The 20,482-nt window shown below is 43.1% G+C and overlaps 1 protein-coding gene across 4 annotated transcripts in view; it reads left to right on the forward strand.

Moving 5' to 3' along the window:
* The window catches only part of HECTD4 (HECT domain E3 ubiquitin protein ligase 4), a 2,216,728-nt gene that overhangs the window by 216,533 nt on the left and 1,979,713 nt on the right, over nucleotides 1-20,482 (forward strand). For all 4 annotated transcript variants that reach the window (XM_078667422.1, XM_078667425.1, XM_078667423.1 and 1 more), the window contains exon 5: nucleotides 14,172-14,280. In XM_078667422.1, the coding sequence (XP_078523548.1) occupies nucleotides 14,172-14,280 (109 nt within the window). The remainder of the gene's footprint in view (nucleotides 1-14,171; nucleotides 14,281-20,482) is intronic.

Below are 20,482 nucleotides of genomic sequence, written 5' to 3' on the forward strand. Positions count from 1 at the left end.
TGAACAGAGAAAATGCAGTAAACCTAATTCTGCTATGTAGAGTGTGAAATTAAAATAGAGAAATTGGAAAACTTGGCTCAAGATGGAACAATAAGAAACCAAGAGATTAAAAGATAGGATAAGGAAAGCTTAAGTGAAACAAGCGTTGGAATAGCCAATAGGTCTCACCTTTGGGACCTTATAAGTATTTAGTTATCCAGCACAATATACTTGGTGCAACAACATCTTGTTGCATGACTAAACACTTATAAGGTCCCAAAGGCGAGACCTATTGGCTATGCCAATGCTTGTTCTGTACTGTGGTTGGGCTTGAATCCGTACAGTGTGTCGTCAAAGAGCTGGTGATGCTGAGGTGGTTGGTGAGGTGTTGATTGACTGGTTTCTCTAAGACCTTTGCCGGGTATAGCAGAAGGGAAACCGCTCTGTAGTTGGAAAGTGTGGCTGCGTCAGCCACACTTCTTGAGCCAGAGGGTTGAGGGTGGCATGTTTTCATGTGTCTGGCAATGTGGCTTAGTTGACGGAGGTGCTGTGGATAGGTATTAGTGCTTTCCTGATCGGTAGGAGTCCTTTGGTGAAGATGTGTTGCGGGCAAGGGTCCGATGTATTTCCCAAGTGGATGGTCTTCATGGTAGCAGCAATTTCGGTGGTGTTGATGACAGGCACAAGGTCAGGGTTCGTTCTTAAGAAGTGATGGGAAGTTGAGTTGCGACGGTAACTGGTTAGGGTTGAGGGTCGAAGTTGCTGTATATGGAGGCAATTTTGTTTCAGGAGAATTCTGAGCGCTTATTGCAAAGGTCTTGTGAGGGGGTGATGTTGCTGGAGACGGCTAGAGGCTTAGTGAAACTTTTGATGGTGAAAATTTTCATGGTGCTGTTAGCGCTGGCATTGATGCGATCTGCAAGAGGTGTGTGCTTGGTGTTCTATATCAGCTGGTGGTAGTGTCTTAGGGCTAATTTGACTATGTCTTTGTGTGGTGTCTTGAATTATTCTCCATTTGCGCTCCAGTTGCTTGCAGTGACAGCCTGAGTTCCTCTTTGAATTAGCTAGCCAGTGGTCGGGCTCTTGCCGTTGGGATGCACTTGAAGGGCTCCAGGGTGTTGGCGCATACCGTGATCCAGCTGCTGAGGTTCTTAATGGCATTCAGCAAGTTGCTGGTGTGCTTGGGCTGGTGCCTGGAGAGGGCTTCTGAGATGCATTTCCAACTGCGGCAGGCAGTTCTGGTGGTGGTAGGTCTGTGGTGATGCAGGATAGGTATGCTGAAACTGACGAGAGCGTGTTCTGTCCAGGTCATAGTTTCTGGTTTGATGACTGTGATGTTGCTGATTGAGGAGAAAATTGGGCCAGTAGATGTCTGGTGGTGTGGGTGGGTTCGGTAATGTGCTAGGTGAGTCCAAGGTTCCCTTGAAGTGCCATAGAGTTTAGGTCAGTGCAGTTTTCTCAGTTAGAGGTAAGGTCTCCTAGGAGGATGATGATGATGATGGTGCTTGCTGGTGATGATGAGGGCTGCAACGAAGTCCATGATGTTGCTGGTGAAATTAATGGAGGGCATAGTGTTCTGTGTATGAAGATTCTCCCAGAGAAAACTTGGCTATAATGTGTTTCTTGAATGTGAGGTGTTCCATGTAGCTAATGGGGGTCGTGTAGGTGGTACAACTGATGGTGCCTTTGAATATGACGGCGACCCCACCACTGAGCTTGTGCTGACAGTCTTGCCTGGCGATCTTGTCACCAGTTAGGTTGACTGTAGTGATGTCTGATGTTGAGGTTGGGTTAGCCATGTTTCCGGGACTTTGGCACACGATATCAGTGTCAGATTGTTGGATATTTTTTTGGATTGAAATATTCTGGACTTAGACCTCTTAAGCAGTTATCGCACATTAGGGGGTAAGCCCAACCTCTGGGATACGAAACCGAGATATTGCAATTCTTGATTAAAAGGCATATGAATGATACAGTATGCTTCATGTCACTTTATATATTTTTCTTGGCTCTCGTAGGTCGTGATTTTGAAAATACTCAATATCTTAATTTACATTACTCTTCAGGGGCTTCCAAATACCTTGGGAGTCTGCACTACTAACATGTTTTCTGGATTTTATTATTAAACTCAAGATATGGCTAAACTTAAGCATCACATCCCAATAGGGGCGTCAGAGAATTTTATAAACAATTTGATAGACTAATTTCCTTAACAATAGGGTATGTCACCAACTTTCTTTTTAACTTTGTTATGTTCATGTTTGGCTAAATAACGGAAAATGCACAGAACGATTAGTTTGGATTACTATTAAGGTGCAAACATATGTTGGTGTTTTCAACTGTACTGTGCATACAATGAGCACATCACTTTTGGTTTTTGCACAGGGCACATTTTGAGAGTATGCTTTGTGCTATTTCATACACAATCTTTACTTGTATTACAAAACTGGCATTTGTATTACTTTTAGCCCTGAGGAAGTCGTCGGGGTGACACCTTGGAGCGACGAAACACGTTGGCTAAAAGAAACAAATGGAATAAAAACACCTAGGAAGATAAAGATTCTCTAGTGTTATGTTTTAACATTACTGAAGTGTATTCTACTTCCTTGGGATTAGAATTGCATGTGCTTCCAATAGTGTAAATTAAGTACCCAGAAACCCAATGGAGGCTGTATGCAGAGTGGAAACACAGCTGCGTACTCTATGCTAGTCAATGGGAAAGTTGCGGTTGCAGTTTTTAAGGAGGAGTACCCTTCCCAGTAGACCCTGAAGAAACCCTGTGGAAGACAGAAGGTTGGAGACTCACCCTGCCCCTTGATACCCCAGGAACCCAGGATACCTACACCAGGGAAACCAGGTGCATAGGTGTAAAGTGATGTCGGAAATCGCCATAGACCACATTGGAGGACTTCAGAAAAGATGTCACTGGCGAAGAAGGTGAAAGTCCAGTGGAACCCAAGGCAGGATTCTTGAAGAGAAGAAGCTGCAAGTAGAGGGTACAGAGTCTATGACACGCAGAAGTGACCAGGGGGCATAGAAGACTAATAACCTCCGATGACAGAAGATGCTGGAGTGATAACGGTGTCCTTGTCGCTGCAGCGGCGTGGACCAGGCTACACTGTGTAAGACCAGTAGCCGTTCAAAGCTGTCCCACATCGGAAGTCGAGAAACGGGCGGTCGGTGGGAGCACCAACAAGCCTTGGCAGCAGCAATAAACAAGGTATATGAAGAACTTTCAGCATTGGGACCAGCAAGGTCCAAGGAACTCACCAAATGTAGGAGACTCAGAGCAGGCCTGAGCAAGCAAGACCCACAGGCCGAAGGCACAGGAGTCGCAAGAGGACTTTGAGCAGCACACCAAAGATGCAGACCCACGTTGCAGAGATGCGGTAAAGACGAAGATCTTGGCAGGAAGAGATGCTGGAGGCTGGAGCTTCTTGTAGCCCGAAGATCTCTGGAGGAAGGAGTCAGCAAGCCTTGCAGCGGAAAGTTGACGTGGTGCACAGGGGTTCTCTTCCAGTGGGTCCGACGAGAGATACTGGCCTCAAACTTGCTGAGAGGACAGTGCAGGCCTCAGGGAGTTGCAGAAGCACCACCTGTGGTGCTGAGTCTTTCGGAGTCCATAGGATGTCAGGAGCAGCAGACCGGTCAGCTTTGTTGCGGTGCCTGATGATGCAGGGGAGTGACTCCTTCACTCCAAGGGAGATTAATTCAGGTGTCCTTGATGCCCACAGGTCAGGAGAAGCAGGAGTCTTCCTTGATGCAGTCTCGCATCGAGGCGAAGTCCAACAAAGTACAAGGTGCCCAGAAGGTTGAAACTGAAGTGGTTTCGCATTTAAATCCTGTCCCATGACAAATCTGAAGAGCCACTCACAGGTAAACCCTTCAGTACCCTAAGGAAAGTGTTGGGATGATTCAAGGATCCCTCCCAGAGGAGAGGCTGGACAGAGGGGAGACCTAGTGGGAAATATATTGTTCTGCCTTCCCCTGCTCAAGCTAAGCTCAGCAGGGGGAGGGCAGCAATGTGTCTATGATTGGCAGCAGAACTATCTTGCTGTTAGACCCTAAAAGGCTGGTACTAGGCATACTGGGGGGCTCCTAGGGGAGCAACCCAGTACATGGAAACCTACAGCCAACACTGGAATCAATGTTGGGGTAGGATTACAATATGTTTGATACAAAACATGACCGGTTTTGGTACAGCCAATATGTATTTGGACATCTTGTACTTTACTTGATGTCCACTATTTGTATTAAATGGCTGACCGCACCTACAAAGCCTGTAGAATTGGCTCCAGGGTTTGTAGAGGGACCCTGCTCATGCAGGGGCACCCTCACACTTGTAACCAAGCACCCTGCCCTCAGGACTGAAGAGACGGCCATAGAGGTGACTTATAGGTTCTAAGTGCAGTGGCTTCAGATATAAGGAAACTTCTCTTTTGTAAATGGTGCTAGCACCAACTTACGCAGTCTGCAATGACAGGCCTGTAGTACATGCTGCAACCCATGGGAGACCCCTGGTGTACCTATGCTCTGGGTACTTTAGTACTATATGTACTAGGGACTTAAATGGATACACAAGTTGCCTATTGGGAAGGTACCAAAGTACTTGCCACTGTCAAATTTAGGGTGGAAACCTAGTGACTGGGGTCCTTATTGGCAGGATCCCAGTCAGACTAGTCCGAAAACAGAATAACCCCAGCAAAAAGTGGGGGTAACCATGAAAGCAAATCCTACTTTCCAACGCAGTGTAGAGATGAAAATGTGTGTATGTTTGGAAAACAAGGGTTGAATTTCCAATATATATTTAAAGCTGATAATTGAGTGATAAATCATGTAGCATTAGGGGACTTTTTTTTTTACTATATTTGTATCTTTGTGCAAGCAGATTTGCAGCTATGGCTATGTATAACCCACATTGAGGCATTCCTGTTGACATTCCTGTTGGCGAACCTGCACCAAGATGATCATTGCTGTTAATCTTACACTTAGTGGCCACTAATGTAATATTGTCTGATGTGGTCACTATTAAGACACTAATAATGTTAGCAGCTCAGAATGATTTGCATTAAACATAAGTAGCTTTGTTTTTTGGAAGCATTTAAATGTATTTTAACGTGTTCATTCAAGCATCGTGCAACATTGCTTTCACTCTCTAGTACATAGAGGCTTAGCTGTGTGGCTGGAGCCAATGGTTCAGTAACATGTCTATTGAACGTAAGTGGTACTTATTTTTTTAAAGATTGGAGACCCCAGTTCAGATGAGTCTCAGTTTGGCTCTAGTGAGAAACCGAGCTAAACAGAGTATTTCTGAGGGATTCTCTGTCCTGAGGGGACAGGTAGGATTCCCTGGCTGAACTATGTAATGTTCTCATTTATAGCTTTAAGGCGCCCAGCACTTTATTTTTTTAGTTCTCGCCTAGGCAGCTATTGCACTGTCTATTCAAGACTTGCTGTATTCGGGATATGGGCATTAAGCTCGACCAATGTTCCCCCCATCTTTGCAATTGGCTTCTCTTCCTGTCATTTGTAAATGATCGCTCTGATTTGTCAATGCTGTAATAGTCCCTTCTTACTACCTCCCTCTCTCTTGTTGTTACCTCCCATAAGGACAGCCCCTCATACATATGTCCTTACTCTCTAGCTGTCATTAGCAGTTAGGGAGAACTATTTACTTAATTAATGTCTTGCAGAAGCAGGCACAACATGCTGTGTGGGCGCATAGCAATGGCAGGCGCTGCTTCCAGCCCGTCACAGTGCTGCCTCTTTAATGCTGAGAGTGTGTTGTGCCTCTTTCAGATTGCCTGCCTCAGTTCTTCTAGTTTTCGGCAGTCACTACTGCTTTTTTAACATATTATGTTTTGACAACATTACAATAATTATTTTTTCCTTGTCATAATTGCATAATTACTTTTCGGGGGCGGAGAGGGGTAATTGTTTATCTTGTCCCTGGGATTTCAATTTTTGGATCAGTTTTGGTGCCTTGGTAAATGGGCGCGAAAGCAAAAGACACACAATTGATGAACGGAATGCAAAACACATCAAAACATTCACCCCCAGTCAAGAGATCTGGATTAAATCCATCATTCATTTGCTCACCATGCCACCCCAGTTTCGACCTGGCCATATGTAAATCAGTCTTGACCCTGTGCCTCATGGGAACAGTCCAGCCCGAACTGCCAAGCCAGGTCCTCCCTGGACCGGAAACAAGCATCCTAGGACCGGTTACGGGGTTTCACCCCTCTTCAGCCAGGATAGCTTGATTCCAGTGGCACAGTGAGCCCGGAACCCACGTTTGGGCATACCCGGCGCGCTTAGGGCAAGAAAGCAAAAGAGACAGCCTGACTGATGACGCCTGATTAGCCAGAAACTGGTCCCAGGATGCTTGTTTCCGGTCCTGGGAAGACATGGCTTGGCAGTTCGGGCTGGACTGTTCCCACGAGGCACAGGGTCAGACTGATTTGCATATGGCCATGTCTGAACTGGGGTGGCAGAGTGAGCTAAAGAATGATGGATTAAACTCAGATCAGATGACTGGGGGAGAGTGCTTGCAATGTTCAACACTCCCTCCATCATCCCCTTTGGTTTTGCTTTGGTAAATGGGCGCAGCACAGGAGGCGCATTTCTTGGGTTTGTCTTGCCTCGTCCTGTGAGCTAATACAACAGTATAAAAAGCATTTGCAATGCAATAGGTCTTGCATTACTAAAAGTTTGAGGTCTTTGCGTTGCAAATAATAATGCAACGCCAATAGCTCACACTTTCAGTAATGCAAGACCTATTGATTTGCAAATGCTTGTTTGATTTTTTTTTTCAATTTCCGTTACGCAATAAGAAATCATATTTGAGTTGGACTTTATATTTGATAAATGGCTCACTTGCCATTCTTAAAGGATTGTCACCGGGTTAAACGTTTTGCAACATGTGCCGGTGACTCCTTCTCTGAACTGGATATGTGGCACTCTGTAGTGTTTTGTGGGTTTTATGCTAATTTGCCTAACATATATTTTACCACTGCTAAAAGATTTTAATTTTATACAGGTGATACAGGTCAAGTCGGCCCTGGCATATTTACTGATATTACCAAATGAATGGACAAGTGTTTATGTTGCCTATTTAAGTGGTGCCGTTCAACAAGGTGCTTGATACATTTTTAATTGGTTTTATTCAACAAATGTTTGATTACATTGGTCTTTTGTGGCTTCTTTTTTAATCGATTAAAAAAAATATGATGAGGAGGAATGCCCAGAACAAAATCTTTTGTGTTCATCCAAAGCTATACACAGATTGTACTTTGGTGCTATCATATCATTATTTATTCTATGTGTGCCCTCCCACAAGGATGTTTTGATGTATTCGTTCTTGTTGTTACTACAGAAGTAATGCTTCTCTTATGTTCTATTTGCAAAAGTGTGGGGAACTACAATCCCTTTTCCATTGACTAGTTCTGGTTGTGTCACTGTGAGTGGGGCCATTCTTCATAACAGTCACCCAATAAATTTTTATTTGATTGTGGTCTACAACCGTGTTCTCAATCCTTTTAAGTAATAAGAGCTACTAATGTTAAATGGAAATCATCCCAAACTACTAACATTTTTAATGTTGTTAATAGTAACTACATCAGGCAAGAATACATTTGTGGTCCAGCATATGCAAGATTAGCAGCATTGACCACATCGGGGCAACATTGCTAATAGCAATGAAGAAAAGGCATTGTAAATCTGACATTCCTCTACATAGGCAATTAACAACAACTATAGCTGTAATTCCACTGCCGCCATGGTAACAGTATTAATTAGTCTTTAGGGTTGTATGATTCATCAATCAAATATTAGATTTAAATATATTTTGGAAATGGAGTTCTTAAAATACACACATTTTCGTAAAAAACAAAAACACTTTTCTATTTTGATATACATATAATAATTCAACCAAACAAAAGCTTCTGATTTAGTAGGCTGGGCTGCATACAGGAGAGCTAGTCACAGGTAGCTAGAGAGCTACCAGTAGCTTACGAGCTACGGGTTGAATAAGCCTGGTCTAAAAAGTCCTGGCAGACCACCTAAGTCATCTTCACTAAGTATTCAACTAATTACTTACTATGCAGATTATTCAAAAACGTGGTTGTCTATACATCATTCTCTATACATCCACGTAAAATTGCAAGTGATTCAAGTTGAAACTTGAATGGGTGAAAATTCTGGAACCTTAGGGAAGTCCATAAAGTTAAATGATCACAAAACAACAAGTGAACATTTCTTCTCCATTCTGTTCATCTTCAATCTACTCAGAAATTCAGAAACATTTTCTTCCCTATTCCTGTCATGTAGTACTGCCCCTTCTAGTTTTCTGACTCCCTGCATCTTTTTTTTTTAAAACTTTTTATTAGCTTTTTCCGTCTGTACATTACATTTATCAGAAAAATATGCATATAAAACATATATAAACATCATTCCTCTCTGTAAACAACATTTCCGTACATTATATGGTTATCTGTGTCCAGGATAGATAATTGCAGTATATGTATAATTGCTAAATAAGCGCTTCCCATCATAACATCCCTCCCCCGGATTGTAGACTCTGGTTGCAGTATGTACGAAACACATTACTTCCCCCAACGGCTATACCTTAACACATCATATCTTTTCCTCCCCCCCCCCCCCCCCCCCCATACATCATTCCCAGGGCATTCGCATGTGCAGTACAATGTCTTTCCAATTGTATGGGCTAGCTTCAGGGTCGGATAATGTTTGTGGATGGTCACATACATTTCCTCGGTATTCATTCCATTTCCCCCATATTCTGGACCATTTTTTGGGGCAGCCCCTATGGGTATATACTGCTCTTTCCGCCACCCTGCATCTCTTTAACAGTGTGCTTTTAGTTCTTTCACAGAGCGCATGCCATTTGTCTTGCAAAGAAGGCCAAATTCTCCACTTCCTTGAACACCTCGTTATTACTTTATTTGAAAACCTGATCACAATGGAGTTAATCTGGTGAACTGAGTACAGTGGCAAATGCTTCAATCTCTGCCACTGGGGTAGATGATATGTGATTCATCAGGCTCCCTACATAGACTGATATTTTAGGTGTCTGTTTGACTCCATAAATAGGTACCTTTATCCCCAATTCAATCAAAATAGAAACTGATATTTCTCGATTTTCAGTAACAGAATTCATAAAATTCCAATCATTATTTATGATCATTTCGTAGTGGCTGTTGGTTACTAATATTCCTTTTGTTTCTTCCATGACCTCTTCCTCATATATAAGCATATATACTCTTCAAAACCTGCTGAGGATTATGCTTACATTAACCTACATGAACCGTCCTTCATCAACTCAATAACAGCTTTTTGTCTCTTCTCTCAGCTTCTTACTATAACATCCATTCCAACCAGAGCCTGTGTGTCCCAGTTAAAGCAAGTTTTGAACCCTGGGTGTAAGTCGGGACCAGGATTTGGCAAGCTCCAATGATTTGAAGCGTTTGCATCTAGAAGTAGAGCCTGTCTTCTGCTATGAATAGCAGCAGTTGCAGTCAAGCCCGGTGAGGCAAATTAAACATCTGCCTTCACTTCCTCCTGTGCATTGTGCTCAAATTTTTTTCTTTGCTGTGGCTGTTAAGAAGGGGAGGGAGGAGGCACCGGATCAGGGAGCAACAAGCTGCACCACAGAAGACAGCAAAGGATGCCTCCTCTCTGATTGTTTAAGTGTTTTTTGCCTTCCCTGAAGTATTAGTGATATGCAAGAATGGAAGCACTATGAAGCTCAGGCCTTTGTCCACCCCTTTCTCAGTCTAGGATCTGCAGCAGTCTTGTTCTAAAGCAAAGAACACAGAAAATGTGACGTTACCATCTCAAATCACTTCTAGACTGGCTACAACCCTGCATAGGGGGTATCCTGTAGTGTAATAGGCCTAGGGCTCTTCTGTGTCTTAGGTGGTACCTGAAGTGTATATCCTTGGACTCTATCTCATCACAGTACTCCCTTAGCTATGCCCTTTCTTAAAGAAAGTGGACTTCATGGCAGACAGGTCTGATAACTTCAGTCTAGCAAATTGGAAATGGCCAGGCTTTGAGATGATTCAACCTCTTGAGCTACCTTAAGTTTTGAGCATTGGATTAGCTTTCATGCTATCTGCTTTAATATGGTAACTTTCCTGCATGTCTTGGAATTAAAGCTGAATGCCATGGACTTGGCTTTTGGTGGTTGCCACTTGTCTTTTGGTGCCCATAGTACACATTTGGCACTTGGGAGCTAGCCCCTGGGGCGCCAGCCTCCAATATTGTCTTGCACCTCTGCTTCTACTCCAGTTGACAACCTTGGGTCCCCTGCCAAATACCCCTGAGATGGATGAAATTACAGCAAGTCTCTCTGACCCTCAACTCATCCCCCCGCTCCCTTAAATCCCTCTTGAGAAGAGGCCTCTCTTGTTAGAACCGTACTGTAAGTTGAACAATAAAGCCAGGAATGGGGGTTGGGAGAAACTACACCCAACAAAGAAATATGATTTATTTCAACCCAAGGCACTGCCTGTTGAGACCCCGGCGGTGCCTCTGCTTTTTGTGCTGATGGTTGTTAGGGGGGGCACCATCAGTCATGTTTGGGGATCTGGACTTATTTTCATCATGACATTTTTAGTAAGAGAGAGCGAGAGAGAGAACAGAAAAGGGAGAAAGAAGGTGGAAGAGAAAGTTAGGAAATTGAGACTGAGAGAGAAAGCTGTGTGCCACATATGTCCAGGTTTGTTTTTATTCCAAGTACTTTTGCAAGCAATGACTGCTCATTTGTTCCAAACCTAAAGGGCTGGTCCCACCATCAGAAGTATCATTATTTTCTTATAAGGAAAATGGGCATATCATGATTCTCCCTCCTGAATCTTTGTGATCAAATTTTTGCCAGGCCTGCAGTCTGGATGCTCATTTTCATGAGCCTATCCTGCATGAACACCGGATTACCTCCATCTCCTGGTGGTCAGTCTAGATTGCCAATACAGGACACTTCTCTATGATCTACATGAGCACTGTAACTTCAAGTCTTTACCAATAAGGCTGGTTTTATGAAGTTGCAGAAGGTCTACAGTTATTTCTACAAGGGTTCTAAGTCCACTGTCCGGAGGGGAAAAAAAAAATCCTTCTGTATAGAAGAATCAAGGCCATTCTGCACTTGTCACCCGGAAAGACTTTCTTCCTCTGGATAGAGTGTTGGCCCTCAGCCAGGCCATGGACTTCTCCCTGGACAGAAGACCATATCGAGTTGGTGTTCCAGGGGTCTCTAACCTTTTCTGTAGTGAAAGCTACTTCTGATCAGTGACAATCATTGTGAGATACTGAAAGCCAAGTCACTTGCACAGTGTTACCCACACACCCAGCTTCATTGACTGTAAGCCTAATGTCCATAAAGCCAGATACTATGACAGGACTCCGATGTGTTTCAGTGAGAGCGTGGTCTTTGGGGATGTAGGAACACGTGTGCATATGAGTCGGAATATATGTGTATGGGTGAATGAGAGCCTGTGCCTTATATACTTGTGGCACAGGACATATCTTTCACCATATGTGGCACTGTTATATCTATAAAATCATGAACAGTGGAGTGCCTTGGCGCTCCATCCACCAGTTGCACAGCAAAATCAGGATGTATTCCACAAATTCTATCAAATTCTCCGTTATGGTACCTTTTAATCCTTTTTAATCCATGTTTTATTCAGTTTTCTCAGTGTGTATCAATGTAAACCCACACAACTAATCAGACTAATTTGTACCTGCACAATGTCTCATCGCTATGCAAGCACTAAAATAAACTCACTGCAACTTCTTGACTGCAATTTTACATCTACCAAAAAGACAGTGTAGAAAATGTTAACATTCATAACATCGTGTATATTTTTATGTAAAACTGCCATCTGGCACACGTATTTTCATAAGCATTTCCGATATTATGTATAAACATAAAATGTAAAGGTTTGTGTTGAAGTAAAAGGGAGGGTGTTTTGAGTGGGCGCATGCCCTGGTTAGTGGGACTTGTAGATTTCATTTTGACCTGACAATTAGTAACAGGTGAATAGGTGGGAGGTTCACAAGCGGGATTGGTTTAATCAAGGTCACGAAGTAGCAGTGAGTTTGTTTAAGTGCTTGCATAGCGATGATATGAAGAGGAGAGGTGTCAGGTACAAATTAGTCTGATTAGTTTGGGAAATGTATCATTTTGTGTGGATTTAGATTGATACACACTGGGGGGAGTTTTAGTATTTGAGTTTTCAATGCTGGTAGGGATGTGTGTTCATGCACTAATTTTCATTAGACAATCAAGTTTTATAGTTCAAAGAATGGGTCAAGATGTTACAGTTTATACATGCAGTCTAAATGTTACAAAATACTAATAGTGGTTTTGAATTTGGATGTGTAGCTATCCCCGACGAAGGGCTGTCCGAAATGCACTGAGTACAAGAGATCTCTGCTGTCGAGGATGAATTGTGTATTCCCACGTGCTACAGAAAAAGGCTTGAGGCATATCTATAGCATTTGAAACTATTGGGATACATACAGCCATTTATGTGAATGGAAAAAGCTAAGAGAAAATTATAAATAAAACATGGATTTAGAAGGATCACAATGGACCAAAACGGAGTATTTAATTCACAATGGAATTTGTGGAATATGATTTTACTGTGCGACTGGTGGATGGAGCGCCAAGGCGCTCCACTGTTCATGATGTTATACCTACGTGCTGCTGGGACAGGGCACATCGCCAGTCTGTACGCTAACATTGCCTATGAGTACACTGTTAAACATAAAGGTGTGCATCCTGTCATATCAAATGTACAGTTATATGTATAAGACACAAAAAAAATAAACTAGGAGAATTTGAAAGTGCAGAAAAATGTTCTCCATAATTTGGAACATATTTCTGCACTTTAAATTTCTCTCACTTCTAAAATGCCTGTATTTTTCAGTTATATATATGACACAGTGTTTCCCAGCCATTGGATGCAAGATTTTTTCTGCGTGTAAATGCGACACCTTCAAATGGGAGAAAATTAGACTGAAGAGTTAACTTTTATATGGATTTTATAAAACTGATCATTTATATTTTCTCCCATTTCAAAGTGTCACAACTACAAACAGCAGGCATCTCGCACCCGGTGAGCTGTAGAAATGGTGCCGTAATTATAACAGAAAAACACAGCCATTTGTTTAAATGGGAGGAATTTAAAGTGTAGAAACATACTTAAAAAATATTAAGACCTAATTGGCTTGATTGATAGTCGAGAAAAATATTGACTCAATGTTTCATGGAAATATTTTTCTTCACTTTAAGTTTCCCCCATTTAAAAAAAGACTGTATTTGTCAGTTACAAATATGGCACAGTGTCTGCTGGCCACTTGGAGCAAGATGCCTGTTTGTAAATGGAATGTATTTTGTGTGGAGTATTTCTGTGATGTTTGCATTGTGTTACTGTGCATGTGTGTTGGACAAATACTTTACACATTGCCTCTTTAGTAAACTTGACTGCTCTGTGCCAAGCTACCAGAGGGTGAGCACAGGTTGTCTTTTAGTGTCTATCCGGCGTACCCTGAGTAGAGTGGTTTCTGCTTGTACAGGGTGCATATTCTGACAACCAGAGACCCCAGTTCTAACAACAATATATACTGTCTAAACTGAGAGTACGGTTCGAGCAAACTGTTAAGTGTTTTTTAGATTCCATACAAATATCAATGATGGAGAAGCTCAGTGTTTTGGTTCTACGTATTTCTATTCCCTTTTGCAGTTTCCCTTCCGTTTCAGAGTTTTTTTCTCATGATTTACGTAGCTCTGACTTGAGTCAACCCTGTTGGTACTCGTGTCTGCCTCGCCCTTTACAAATACCTCAGGCACACTCTTCTGTCCCAGAACAGCGAGAATTGTTTCATCATAACCTAGCATCCATTGTTAGTTCAACAAAGCGTTCTTCCCTTCCACTACCTGCTCCTCCAGAGGGCTCGAATGCATCATAATTGGCCATGCCCTTCTCATTACCTCCTATCATCTGTCTTAGTGTTGCAGAAGTGAACCTTATGTCATGCTTGAAGACAGCTGCTTCTTTTCTGCTAGGTGTACATTGTTTAAAGTAAGCCTTTTTTACTGTGCTAATAGTTGTTCCATATGCTTCTAGAACATGTTCATGATGCCTTCCTATTTGTTGACATTGCAGATGCAGACCTGGGGCGTTGTCTCGCAGCAGATGGCCTTTATTTATACACAACGAACTCAGTGGGCAGGGGGATAAGCAAGCTGGGGTCTGGACTCCATGGCACCTTGCGGTAAGGCACATTACTCATCTGGAGATGAAATAAGCTTGTCATTGTACTTTTCTTAATTCCAATTCTTTCTGTGTCTGTAAACATGCTGCTTTTTACTATATCTCATCAGCCTGTTATACCCAACAACATAAATGTTATTCTGCTTGTCTCTTTTTTCCTTCATAATAAACAGCTGGGAAATCTGAGTCGAAGCAGAAAAGCTTTCAAGGGTGGACAAATAAATTAATTTCGTTGTATCAAACATTCATTTTAGGGTCCCATGCAGGAGCCTAACACGATGAAAAATGATTAAAATATGAACAATCAACTTTATGATCCCATAGCAGATTAGATTGTTGTAAATGCACATCATTATTGGGGGCAGTTGCAAAACGATGGGACCCACTACCAGACACCTAAAATGCTGGCCAGCTTACAGGTACACGCATGTCTTCAGCCTAGCGAGTCCCCTGCTGCCCCACATAACCTTCAGGGCCTATGTTACGCCTGTAGAGGAGGAGAGGCTGTTGAAAGGGTATTTGACTGAATACTGACTACATATAGAATATAGCAGTTAAAAAGATGACTTCGAAAGTTTACAAAAATGGAAGCTAAGTGAAATTGATGAGGAACCAAAGCAACGCCATTGAGCCAACGAAGTGAGAGTATTTATATTTATTGTCATTTATATAGAACTTTGGAGGCAGGTTATCGATCATTTACAGTAGATGACAATATGAGGTCAAGAGCAAGAAAAGTAGTGAAGAAAGCAGTGGTGATTTATAATAGATGGCAAACTAAATAACAGTGCAAACTAGGAAGCCAAGTAATACGGGAGAGGGACAGAAAAGGATGGATCGTTCTGGTCTATACCTCTGAGAGCGATATTCACCATCCACCACCACAAACGCTCTGGACATCTCTAGTGTCATCAGTGAAGATATGTCATTGTTCCTCAAAGAGACCTTACGTTTGTTGGCTGAAATATGACTATAACTCACACACGTGTGTGTGTGTGTGTGTGTGTGCGTATATGCGTATATATATATGTGTGTGTATATATATGTGTATATATATGTATATATATAACAAATCCTTACAAAACTTTTTTAAAAAGTGCTCTTTTGTCATCAGCTCCTTCCCGAAAAGTATCTGGGTGATCTATGAAGCAGGGGCCGAGAATTTGGGTTCCCGAACTGCAATTTCCAAAATGCAATTTTCATAGGGATTTTTGGAAAAGGCTACAGCCAAAACGCCTTAACTGAATTACATCAATTCTGGCAGAAAACTAGATCTTGGTCCAGATAGTGTTTTTTGTTTAAATTTGGTTAAGGTTAATAAACGTTGTATATCTGGTCTGTTGGGTTCACAAGAGGCTGGCAAGAGTCATATAGTCGCACAAAATGAAAAAATAAAGCAATCTAATTGCCAGATGAGGCTTTTTTCCCCTTGGTTGTCTCGCTCCTGCGGGAGTGAGGGCTCCTGCGGGAGCTTGCACTGTGATTGTCTGGCCACAACATGAACAGAAATGGGGCTGCCGTCATTTCAGGACACGGGGACTCTGGACATTCTATTACGAAAATGTATATTTTTGGGGGTTTCTCTGATCCCATAGCTGTCCAGCTGCATCCAGCATGCCCCCCTAGGCTCCTGCAGGAGTCTTAACAATAACTTGTGCCCTCGCCATGTACTGTTAATTTCCTCAAATATTACACCACTGCTGACATTTTCTTTGACACCATTGATAACATCAATGAAAAGTTCTGGATGACCACACTGTGCATGGCGGGGGTGTGAGTTGTGGTTAATTTATGGCACATGTTATAATAAGATCATTGAAAAATCAAGAAAGCGTGTTTAAAAAAAAGTGTTAATTTGAGATAACAATTACTGGTGAATTTCAGTAGGTTTGTTCATTTCATTTTTTTTCCTGACATTTTCACCTAATTATAACGACCCCTTAACCTTTGTTTTTTTCAGTGAGTTTTTAAGGTTTCCTTTTAATGCAAATTAAGATATTATTACCATACCCAAATATAACTTCACTTTAACCTTTGTTCTTTTCAGTGAATATAAATATATACATATATAAAATCAAACATCCTGCACAATTAATCCAAAAGAGGCACCAGCACAATCCCGATAAGTGCTACAAGTGTTTATTTCACCGTAACAAAGCTGTACGTGTTTGGTCTCCTAATAACCATTGTGAACAAGGCTGTGTTGATAGCTGAAACACTTTGAACTTTGTTATGGTGAAGTAAACACCTGCAGCACTTATTGTGATTGTGCCAGCGCCTCTTTCAAATTGATTGTGAAGGTTGTTTGACCATTAAAACCGAGGACAGCGAACCTCTGAGTTGCAGTGAACTGTCTCCGTTCAGGTGCTTTTGGGCTGTTTTGAGCGATGTATCTATCTATCTATCTATCTATCTATCTATCTATCTATCTATCTATCTATCTATCTATCTATCTATCTATCTATCTATCTATCCACAGATATATATATATGTATATACATATACACATAGATATGCACACACATATATATACATACACTCCACTGGGTGACCTGCTGTAATCTGGGAAGGTCAAGATTTATTCCCTCTGCCATATTGCAGTACACAGTTTGTTGCCCTCCCTCACACATCCTCTTCTCAATCTGTGCAGCCGAGGCACAGACCAGCGCAATTTTGGAGGTTGCTAGGACTCAGGCGTGTGCACCCAATGGCGTAACGAAACTCGAGGGGGCCCACCTGCACGGTACGCGGCTGGGTCCCTGCTCCGGATTTAATCAGAAGCTTTCAGGCCAACGTACTGTGCTGACAGGGCCCCATGCAGCTGGGCAGGGGGCCCCCTCGCACCGCAGGGGCCTATGTTGCGCCACTGTGTGCACCACATTTGGTTTACCCCAGTGGCATCTTAGAATGAACTCAAAATCACTGAGCTACTAGGGCACAATTACTTCATCAATTCCAGCTCCTGCGTCTACCTCAGGCCGTTGTCCTACCACCGTAGGGGGACTCACAGGAGTGTTTATTGAAACGTGTTTGGGAGTTGCGATTATATTTGCAGGGTGGAGGTTCCCCCATATTAACTCTGACAAGAATATTTAAGAGGAGTAGCTGCTAGCCCAGGATCATTTTTTGACCATTTGCTTCCTGCTCCTCCATTTTTTTATAACTTTTTACTAACAGAGCTCAAGAGACCATACAGAACAAAAACCGTTTCCATTAGACAATTGTGTATCGAACACAGGAGATCAGTAGCAGTATGTTCATAAGGGAATATAGGACAATTTTGACCATTCAGCAACCATCTATTCACCTACGGCCAGCCCTCTGTACTTTCGCCAGGGCGCCCACATTTTTTCACATTTTTTAACACATCCCCTGCTTTTGTACACTGTTTCTTCGGCCCGCTGACACCAATCAAGATCACATTTCCACTCCTCCACCTGTGGAGGTTCCGGTGCCCCCCACCCCCTGGCAACGTTGCGCTTTTTAATGCCCACTGCCAGAGCCAACCATATTCCCACATATCTGGACCAGTCAGATTTCCCTCTGATCATTAGTAAAAGCCACTTCGGCTCCAGAGAGACAGGCTCTCCCACCACTTCGGACATGGTATACGTGACTTTTAGCCAGAATCGAACTATCTCTGGACATTCCCATTGAATATACAGGAAGATGCCATTCCGCTGACATCCCCTCACGCACAACGCTGTTGGAATCCTACCCCAAGTATATAGGTGGGTACAAGGATAATACGTGCGGTGTAGAATCTTGAGCTGCACTCGTCTAAATCTGGAGCGTGTTGCGACCTTTCTATGGCTCTGAATAGCCTCCTGCCACTCCTTGTTGTCTATGCTACCAATAACTTTGACCCAGGCCTCTCTGAGGGTAATCAGGGGTCTGGTACATTATTTATCAATTTCCGGTATATCGTGGAGGTTGGTTTCTCAGTGATGGGATCCAGTAGTATCCTACCTTCTAACGGGGATTAGTCCGGGACTGAGGCCCGATTGTGTATGTGCGTGTGCAGAGCATGCAAAAGTCTCAGGTAGGGGTATCTCTGCGACTGGTGCAAGTTATATTCCTTTTGGAGATCCTCAAACGTGAGGGGGTAATCCCCTTTCCATACACCCTGAAATATTCAATACCGATCAGTTTCCATCCATTAAAGTCTGTGATCCCGGCCCCTTCATGCAGCGGATCGCCCAACCACACAGTCAGTGTGGTTGGGCACCTGTCAGTTTTCCCGCCCGCCCAAGAGTTTATTACCCTCTCTCCAGCACTGTAGCACTACTTTAGTGTGTTCAGGCCACTCCGGTTGCGATCTCCTAGAAAATAATAGGGGCTCACAAGTCCCTCCTGGCATGACTGTGTTATCAACTCTATAGGCCTGCTCCTCCTCTCCTACATATACCCAGTCGTTTATGACCTGAAGCTCCGAGTCCCAATTGTACAGCCTGATGTACGGAATAGCCAGGCCACCATCGCTTGTGGAGCGCGATTCTCGGGGAGCCACCCTCCCACAACAACATCCAAACTGCCTGCACTATACGTTTGAAGATAATCGGGGGAACCGGGTAAGGGGTGTTATGAAGAATATAGAGAAGCCTCTGCAGCTTCATAATTTTAAAGAGAGCTACCCTTCCGATGAGTGAGAGCGGGAGAGTGCACCAATGACTGACATCTGCACCTAAACGACTCATTTGGGGTCCCAGATTCCTGTCCAGGGACGCCTTCTTATCTCGCTTGACGTAGACACCCAAATACTTAATGCACTCAGCCACCACTGGAGCCGAACACCATAACGGAACCCTGGGGGGGGACCCGACATTGAAAAAAATCATAACTTTGACAAATGGATATTGTAGCCGGAATAACTACCTAAGAGCTCGGAAATATGCAGTACTCGCGCTATTGACTAATACAGCTGTGCCAGATACAAAATGATGTTGGAGGGAAATGCGCTCCTCCCACCCCCTTGAGCTACTATACCCCAGACCATGGGATCTCTCCTGATCCGATGCGCCAATGGCTCCAGCGCCTGAGCAAATAGGAGTGGGGACAAGGGGCGCCCCTGCCTGGTACTCTATGCAACTCAGGCCGTGGGCATCTCATACAAGAGTCTAACCCAACCACCAGAAAGTAGGACCCGAAGCCATGAATAGATATGGCCACTTGATACTATCGAAGGCCATTGATGCGTCCAGCGACATCAATGCCGTCTGTTGGGTTTCAGTACCACTAGTCATGTGCAGCACCCCTTAGAGTCTCCAGAACTGATTGGTCCACGTGTAACAACTCCGTAATGACGGACATCAACCTATCCGCCAAGGTCTTTGCCAGGACCTTGGCCTTCACGTTGATGAGACAGATAGGACTGTAGGAACTACACTGGTTGGGCAGCTTTCCATCTTTATAGATCTCTACTATCGTCGCTGCCCTCTGGTCTGCCGGCAGCTGCCCTAGTTTGTGTGCCTCTAGCAGCGTTTCTCTGAGCGGAGGCAGTATAGTCGAGGCCTGCCTCTTGTATATCTCTACTGGGAGCTCGTTAGGACCCAATGCTTTCACTGATTTATGAGAACCCAGAGCTTTACCCAGCTCTTCCTCCGTAAGGTCCGCTTCAAGCCGTTTGCGCACCTCTTGGGACACACTGAGGCAAATTACTGCTCCTCCATTTTTGATGCAATGTTGGGTGTTATGCTGCTACAGGGCTCAATATCCTCAACTGATGTGAGTACTCTTTTTAGGTTTAATGTCACGATTTTTTAATTACATGATGTGGCGGTGAAGAGCATTAGTCTTACTTTAGTTCATGGTGATTGCGATAATTTAATGTAAATATACTTGCAAAAGAGTGATTTTCAATTACCATAATGTTGTCATTACTTACTTTTTTTTGTAATCAGTTTTGTGCATTTTGTGATTTGCTCAACCTCTGCATAGCACCTTTCGTTGTGGTAATCGCTGTGATTTATTTTTAAGTACTACTCTTTGAAGGACATCACAGTTACACCTACTGGTGAACTTGTAATAAGTCACGAAATAAATTACCCTGCCTCTATTTACTGGTTGAAACACGGACAGGAGAGGGTTTCTCTGTGTACATATGCGTGTGAAGTGAGAGCCGTGATTTATCCATTTATAGTTTGCCATGAGCGGAGTGTTCCAGAACGTGTTGAGTGATTCGAAATCTCAGCTAATATTGTGTT

This window comes from Lissotriton helveticus, chromosome 11, assembly GCF_964261635.1.
Source record: "Lissotriton helveticus chromosome 11, aLisHel1.1, whole genome shotgun sequence".
NCBI classification, from domain to species: domain Eukaryota; kingdom Metazoa; phylum Chordata; class Amphibia; order Caudata; family Salamandridae; genus Lissotriton; species Lissotriton helveticus.